The following is an 8,898-nucleotide window of genomic DNA, read 5'->3' on the forward strand; positions in this document are numbered from 1 at the left end:
TAAATGATGATGTTTGAGAAATGCATTCCCTACATCATTCATTTATCACTAGAGGGAAAAAAGTATAATATACTTAAGTGTGAGCTTAAAGACTTAAAATATTTTCTCCTTCATCCCCAAGATATTTGGGCTATCAACATAAAATTGATTATATAAATCCTTAGATATGTGTTAAAATGAAACATTTTTCATGCAGTAGTTTTGCTTTTGTTCAACTGACAAAATACACTAAGGAATGTAAAAAATATTTATTCAACCTAATTCAACATGACTATAGTTTGCAATACTAAAAACAAGATTTACAACATAGTAATCAAAGTAATGACCTTCTGTCACCCAGTTTAAATTGTTTTATAATTCATACAGTATTTTTGTAATTATATTTTACAATAGCTTCAATTTTCAGAGAAGACAATGAGCTTTCCCATTGAACAAGTTTCAAAACCACTAATTTGCATCATTCAATTCTTCATGAGACTTTAAAAAACAGTAATAAATTGGTTGGAAATATATACAGTGAAGACCACTGAAAAGATGTTCTCCAAATGAGGAATTCTGTAAGAAAAACGTATTACATTGTTTCAAGACTATCTTACAGAAAGCAGCAACTTTCAGAGGTTGCTGCTCTATATTTAAAGATTTAATATAAAAGTCAGCCCACTCTAAGACAAATATAATCAGCAGACTTACAAGATTATAGTAATTCTTCAGTTATAGCAAGAACCTCAAAGTATTTGATATGAATGTATAATTTTCAATACCTGTAATTTTGAATACTAGTTGGTAATTATATACATTTTTATACAATTCTAAAATATTACATTGCAGTATTTAAGATAAACATACCATAGAAAAGGTACCATATTTTGAATGTCACTAACATACATTATTGCAATCAAATATGAAGTCCACTCTGCATTTACTTAATTTCTGGTGAAAAGCAATATTTACTGATGAATACTTCCACTAAGATATAATTTTTACCTTTCTCCATGCATCTGACATACTATCATGAACAAGAAAAAAAGAACTTTGAGAAAAAACAAACAAAGTTGTTGTGAAGCAAGAACTTCAAGTACTAAAACTAGGTTAAGTCTGGTATGACTATTAAATAGCTGTATTACGTTTGTCAAAATTTAGCTTCTTGTAGTTTATTTCTGTTGAAGTTAAGTTTATAAATATGTCAAATAACTGAAGTGCTAATGTCTCCCTCAGCAGGCTACTCCACACATATTGTAACAGTAAAGCTTACTGTATAAATAAATTAACTTAGGTTATTACACATTTAACATCTATCCTTTAGTCCTTTACAGAATGGAGCCAAGTTATCGCCTTAAACTGTCTAGCCTGCAGAAATGCACCATGCTCAAATTAGGGACCTCAAAGTGTAGTGTAACCCCCTCTAGCCAATGTACCTGGATTTATTTCCTTCTCTAGCCAATGTACCTGCATTTACTTCGTTCCAGTAAAGCTGCAGGCACAGCAGGGGAGAGTCTAGTCCTGATACAGAGCTGAGTTATGCACCCAGGTCTGGAAGTTTAGAAGGATGCCCTGGTCTGTCAGTTTAAATATAGCTTTAGTGTCCAATGTTGTTTCCTCACATTTCTGCAATTTTTACTTTTACAGATACTTACACAATCAAAAGGAATAGCAAATATACTTGCAATTACAAAACAACTGCTCTAATACCAAACTAATTACAAACTGAGTGGCTGAAATTCACTGCCCCATGTAATTACTGTGAATGGAAAAAAAAAAATGCTATCCAGTACCAGTTACAAAACAGCAAAAGAGCCATGAGAAAGTAACGCTAGGCACTGCTTAAGATACCACTGGACAGTAATAAAATAATCACCTAGAAGCCATGCTAATTTCAAAACCTAGTACTTAGGTGGCTAAAGTTGACAAATATGGGTCCTCTAGAAAGTGATCCATCTTCTGCCCCTCTGGCCTGTCATTTGACTATTTTACACTCCCTGTTTCACATCATGAAGGAAAAAAAAAGGAAATCTTTACTGGCTGATAACCCGCAATTACTTCTCCTTGGCAATGACTCATGTTTCCTTTCAAAAAATTCCTTTGTGTCAGCTGATGAACTGGATTGCCTGGATATGAAAACACAGTATAGGAAAGGCATCTGGACATAGCCTACATTTTTAATTAACTACACAACTTAAAATATTTTTGTTCTGTATAATTGATGCTTTTTCTTTTCATTCAGCATTTTGGCTCAAAGAATGTAATTCAGAAGCCTGTTGCCCAACAGAAATACCCAAGAATAATGAAAACAAGTCACATTCTTAGGTTCAGTGTTGCTGAAAGGATTTACCCTGCCACAAGACAGTGCTTTATTTTATTCAAAGAAAAAAAAAAAATAAGAGCAGCAACTTATAATTCTCCACTATTGTGCAATAATGATGGAATCAATAGAACAAGGAACTCTGTTAGGTGAATCTGTACAACATCTGAAGATCACAGCCTTATGCTCCTTCTTGCTCAGGATAATTTAGAATTTTGCGGTGAGCTTGGCGCAAATATTGCTGCTGTTTGAAGTAAACTTTAAAAGCTCCTTTTATAGCAACAAAAGCAATTCCACCCTGAAATAAAAAGAGATTTTGAAAACCTGCAAAGTTCAGTATCATACATTGCAAATTATCTTTTTAAAAATTTCTGGTAAAAGACTGTTTATTTTCTGATCAAACAGCATTTCTTTTCAAGTCAAGCTAATTATGACAATTCCAAATGAGCATCACAGGCATAACATTTTCTGTCACAATGCAGCATTACAGAGGTTCATGTTACATAAGGGGATTACATACGGGGTCTATAAATCCTTTTGAAAGCTTTTATTTGCTCAGGAGTTTGACAAATATTCTAAAAATCAAAATCTATCCTATTTGAAGAACAAAAGTAAAATGCAGATACATATCTGTTCTTCTCCCCTTCTCTGAACAAATATTATACAAGGCATAAAGAATATTACCATTACACAATCAGACTGAAAAAATCCACTTGCCAAAGGCAAGTATGGAGTGAAATAAAACCTGTTTTTGTAAACCAGAAAGCTTTCTTTAAAAAAAAGTTTCCCCTATATGTTTATCTAGAGTCTTCAAAATACAAACAGGTGCTAGGAGGCCTTTAGTCTGCATCAATGGTTGTAATATCACTATTTGTTCCACGTGGAAAAGACGGGGGTAAAAATGTCTTGGTATTGAAAGAGAGGGCTGAAGTGACAGCAAGACAAGCAGGGATACCACCATACCAAACCCAGGCTGCTTCCTTTTGGCAAGGCTGCGAGCCCAAGAGGGCGTTCACAAAGGGAGAGAGAATTTCTCCTCCCCTTGCTCTTCCCCCTGCATTTGAGTCCTCTGGAGAGTTCATTTTTCCCTCCTTATTAAAATAAATAAAAAGTGGATTCTTTCAAAGATTTAGTAATCAGACGCTAATACAAAAAGGCTAATGATATAAAACCCAAGTCTTCCCTTGCACTGGTTGTTCTTAGAAGACACTAGTTTCTCATCCTCATTATCACCCTTAAATTGCTGTTAAGATCTGACTAGCACAGTACCAAGTGCAGGTTTCAACCTTGTCTAGAACTGAGATCAGTTTCTGTCATAGGGGAAGAAGGTCAGTCTCACACATGTAACACGACGCTTGTCCACTGCCAAGATAAGGAACCTTAAAAAACCCTACCGTTAATCAAATGCCACTCTAAATTCTAGTTCAATTTACGGTCCTTTTTACTTTTGTTCCCTTAAAACACATGCAAAACTTAACTTCACATTCCTATAATATTATTATAGCCACTTACGAAACAAACAATACCAAATCTTACCAAGATTGTCCTTTGTAAATTTGAATTAACACTGCTGAACATCAGCTTGCCAACTATCGTGGCGATAGTAGGGAAAACTAGAGCTCCACATAGGATACGAGTAGCAGAGACATGATCTGCTAAAGGGTTGGCCTCCGCTGGAATACGAGGAACAGGGCATCCAATGCCTAAAGGGATGAGGGTGGGGGAAGAAAAGATTACAGAGCCACTACCTCAAACAGAATATAGAAAGCACTAAAAAAAATTGGCTTCACTCTATATGAATAGCCCGTTTTAGTTACTCAATTTAATCACTTTCTAAGAACTAACCCTCTCCTTGGCAAATATTCTATTTCCATTAAATGACTGTGTTCCTTTTTAGTTTCAAACACAAAGCCATGATTTACAGTAGCTTGTAACAGGTAGCTGCTACCTGGCTGCAGGGAGGAGAGGAGAAGCCTGACGGCCTTAATTGAAGCCATGTTTATGCTCCTCTCCTCCCTGCAGCTAGGTACTGTATGAACACAATCTAAATAGACTGAACATTAAAGAGAGAGAAGGTAATATCACCCTCACTTAAGAATGGTCAAAACTACTCGTCTGTACCCACCTCCTGAAGGCACAAGCCCAAACTTGGTATTTCCCTTTAAGTTTAATCACATTACCTGGAAATATGCTGTTCAAAATTTGTAGCTTATTAGAATATTTGCGCCACAGTCTGAGCACGTAGTCTTCCCATCGAATCATCTTGCCCAATATTAGCATGACTGGGATGGTGGGAAGTCCAATCAAAAGAAATAAAGGATCAGCTCTCTCCATGACATCAAGACCTTCTTTATGACCCACAACCTGGTAAATATGTAAGAAGTTTACTGGGTAATTGACAAATGTAGCAGAGATCACTACCAAACAACAAATACACTTCTAAAAGTTTCTGGTTTGATTGGGACTGACCATGCATTTTAACTTAAAAATAAAATAAAATAAAAAAATTACTGTTTTAGATGGTGTACTCAGTTTTTCTTTTGCATTCTTAATTGCTTATCAAATGCAATGTTGGTGAGTTACCAGCCCTAATTTGCAAGTCATTAGTTGTAACACAATTCCCTACAATCAAGAAAAGACTCATGTGCTTCTGTGCCACCTGTATTTATGAGTAAAAGTTCAAACATATGAAATATAAAAATAAGGTTTTCCAAAATGCCTAGGAAAACTTGCAACTTTAGAATGATTAATTCTACAATCAAAAAATGCTCAGATGTTACTATTTAAAGGATTAATTGATAGCAATTATCTCAGGACATTTTAATCAAAATCAATTTAATCAATTATTTAGAAATACTTGATGCAGAGATCACAGTATTAAAAAGTATTAGTTCTCTAAATAATGCAAAAAGAGGTAATTTTCCACTCTAGCAGAAATAATAATAGCATGTCTTTACTTGCACCTTATTTTCAAATATGGTTAGTGCTACTATTTTAAAGGAAATATTAGACTAGGTCATTACTGATGTGTCTAAGACTTTTCTACTGGCATAATAAAAATCAGACTTTGCAGTTTATAAAACGCAAACATTAACTACTTCAGAACAGTGCATTTTTTTCCTAAAAAGTACATATTTTTCACTTTAAATAAGCACAGTGGGCTTTTATGAAGTCAAACCAACTATTAGACTAAATTCTCTTTGGTTCTATTTCAGTAATAAGGCAGGCTTGCAGAGGACAAAATCCTAATACTTCAGAAGGCCAAATAAGTTAAAGTTGGATTCAAGCACATATTTAGACACAGTTATAAAGTCTCAAAAGTAAATCTGATAAGCTGAGAGGAAAAAAAAAAAAAAGATAAAAAATGGTAGATGTCCTCCAGCTTTGTCTCAAGATAAGAATTACTAAATGCTAACAGTCCTTGAAGCACTTCTGGAAAGAATGGGCTCTTTCATGACTTTTCCCATAAGAATCCAGGAAGACAAAAACACGAAAGTAGTAATTATTCCATTTGTCAGGCACTGGATTTCCTGATGTGTTTTGATTGTCTTTTATTGCTGCTTACCCAGATATGCAAAAAGCTATCAAGTCTTCTCTTGCATAGAACTTTGAATAGATGGTAAGAACATGTGACAATAGCAAAAAAACAAAAACAAACTAAAAGACACACACACACACACAGAGTACTTGGTACCAGGAATAGGTGGGACTGTGAGAAAAAAGATAGGGTGACAGACCACAATATCTTCAGCCAGTACTTTAGCCTTGTTTTGAAAAACCTTCCATCTTTTCTTCTAAAATGGGAAGATGTTATTTACCACAGTTTCTAAAAGTAGGAATAACTGATGTTGTTGTTGCCAAAAGATTATTCCTTCAGAGACAAATATTTATCATTTGTCTTCCAGCTTCTTCACCACCTTGCTCCTAGATTCTCATGTCTGACTGCTATCCATTTCCTCCTCGTAGAGCTCTTCCATCAAAAACAAACAAAAAAACCAAAAAAACAATGACCCTGTCTTGTCTTTCCTGCTTTAGAACACCATTTCTCTCAACATTGTCAGCATTCCCATATGATTTGTTACTGGCTTAACCTGGCTTAACTGGAGCCACAATGCCAAACTCATATTTTGTTTTTCTCCATTTGAAGCTTAACCTACAAAAATAGCTTTCAGGCTTCTCTGTGGTCCTTCAGCTGAAGGAGTCTGAAATGCATCAGGAAAGAAGTATTAAATCTAGCAAATTGAGAGTGGCAAAGGAATGGAACAGTTTCCCTCCTCTCCTCCCCTTCTACTCCCATCCCCTTCACCCCCCCAATTAACCTCCTCCCTTGTAAGCAGAAATAAATTGTCCTCTTACCCAGACTGCCATTCATATGATCAAAAACCATATTAAATCAGAGGAAAATAGCTAACTCGTCACACCTAAGATTTAACCAGCTGTCTAAACTAACATAAACGTGAAGTTGTAACCATGCGGTTGCTTAAGTAGATCCACAGCTTGCCCTTTCTCAAAGCCAGATTCTCATTTCCAAAGCAAATTAGCTACAAAATGGAGTGCTTATGTTTGCATTTGGTTACCACAGTTCTATGAAAGCTAAAAAAGTCATAAAGGTTCCTGCAGAAGAGCTTCAGTATAGCAGCAAGCAAGCAGATAAAGACAAGGACTGACATACTTCAGTAAATTCTGTATTTATTGCAATGTCCCTGTAAGGGCCACAACAAGAACAAAACATCTCATAAAGAAGATTCCTATATATGTAATTTGGAGAATCATCCATTGGAATGGAGGAGGCATTAAAAGTCATTATCTGAGGTTTTTATGCAGCCTGTTGACACTGGTCACATTACTACCAGGGAGATTGCATCAGCTCATCTGGGCTCCAGTTTAACTGGTTATCACATGCATTTCCGCTATGAGGTCATGTACAAACAGAACCAAATTGCACAAAATCTTGAGATGGAGTGACTGGTAAAAGTAAATGGATGGACCACGCAATTCAAGAGAAGAAGAAGGAAAAAGAAGTTCTGCATGACTTATATGGATAAGCACTAGGTTGCATATTTAAATTTTACAACTGTGCAGTGTAATACTTAGTAGGATACAGATGCATTTATTAATTCTATCTACAACTGAATTAGCATCAGAAGTACTTCTGTTTATGCTTTCATGTAAATCACGTTTGGACTTGATACAGGAATCACAACTAAAAAGTCTATGCACCTTCTAGCTGTACAATCTGCAAAAACTCTCCAAAGTCTTGTAGCTGAAGTAAGAAAGCCATGAACAAATCCTACCATAGACAGCAGTCTAGCACCTGTCAACATTATTTTTATATTTAAAGGGCAACTTCACAAGAACACAAGTAGGATTTTTTCTTTCTTTGCTTTCAACTGACCATACAGGCTGAAGTACTTAAAAGAAACTAACCATTAATATGCAGTGTTTTGTATTAGTTGTTTTTGCACAAGTTACACCATTCAGAGCATGCACATTTTCTTTATATAAGAAAAAAAATGGTAGGTTTGTGAAAAATTCACTATGTCTCAACCTTTTGAATGTTATCAGCAACTTCTTCTTTCCTTAGGTAAACAAGAGAGAAGTCTTATGTCTATTCTGAAAAATTAGGCGCTCCCTTGGTTAGAGGCTAGCCATTAATGGGAGAGTAGGGGTAGTGGTTCACCAGCTTATTACTTTTGCTGGCTGTGCTGTGTGCAGTAATGAGCTTCATTAGCTGTAGACCTTTGCTTGATATGGTATGATCAGTTAAAAGTAAAAAGCTTTCCATCTGCCCATCTTGCGAATTCATTTGTTAACTATACTAAAAATGCTAAAAGCAGCTAAAGCATATTTTAAACTAAAAAAGGAAGCTATTAATAGACTTTTAAATAAAAAGTCTGTTTTTCAGAAGTGGTGAGTGAGCTCTAGAGAAGGAGGGAATATATGTGTACCTGCATCACTGTCACAGCTCCATAGGTAACAGCTGTCCAGTAGATAGAGCCCACCATTATTCCAGCTGCAGCAAACGGACATGCCTTTGAGATCAGCCGATCTGCAAGATCCAAAACGTAAACAACTGGACCTATGATAAAGGAGAAGTAAGGTTTCAAGATGTATATATAAACATACTGAAGAAAGCTCTCAGTATGTATCACTGCTAAGAAAGCATGAACTTGGCAAAATATGAGTCTGACATCCCACATATGCTGTTTAAGTGAGAACATGCAGTTAAGAAGCTAATAGGCTAAACTCTTAACTTACTTCTATCTATCATTTCATWCATTGTAACATCTTTCTGAGAAATAAATATACTGGTTACAGCACTGGCTAATTCACACCACTGAAGTTGAGTGGCTCCTTTTTGTATGTGTGCAGCCAAAAGGGGCCTAATCAGGCTAATCCTAGTAATTCCTTTGTTCTAGAGAGAAATTTTAAGTTTAGTGGCTTTTTTGTTTAAGATTATATTAGATATTTCAGTTTTCAAAAGGAAGAAATACTAGTAAGTTACAACATACTCCATATGCTGATCTTTGACAGCTTTTTCACCTGAGAGCATTCTTTCCCTAGAACTTTATTCTGCTATACAGTGTGCTAAAAAAAAA

At 35.5% G+C, this 8,898-nt stretch overlaps 1 protein-coding gene across 2 annotated transcripts in view; it reads right to left on the reverse strand.

Moving 5' to 3' along the window:
• Window positions 1-233: 233 nt before the first annotated feature.
• The window catches only part of MARCH5 (membrane associated ring-CH-type finger 5), a 33,924-nt gene continuing 25,259 nt past the window's right edge, over window positions 234-8,898 (reverse strand). The window contains exons 3-6 of one of the 2 annotated variants that reach the window (XM_026061912.1): window positions 8,248-8,378; window positions 4,480-4,663; window positions 3,836-4,002; window positions 234-2,597 (exon numbers count right to left, since the gene is read on the reverse strand). In XM_026061912.1, the coding sequence (XP_025917697.1) occupies window positions 2,481-2,597; window positions 3,836-4,002; window positions 4,480-4,663; window positions 8,248-8,378 (599 nt within the window). In that variant the 3' untranslated portion in view covers window positions 234-2,480. The remainder of the gene's footprint in view (window positions 2,598-3,835; window positions 4,003-4,479; window positions 4,664-8,247; window positions 8,379-8,898) is intronic. The other variant, XM_026061913.1, reaches the window with a different exon arrangement.

The sequence above is a fragment of the Apteryx rowi genome, unplaced genomic scaffold, assembly GCF_003343035.1.
Source record: "Apteryx rowi isolate R43461 unplaced genomic scaffold, aptRow1 scaffold_188, whole genome shotgun sequence".
NCBI lineage: Eukaryota > Metazoa > Chordata > Aves > Apterygiformes > Apterygidae > Apteryx > Apteryx rowi.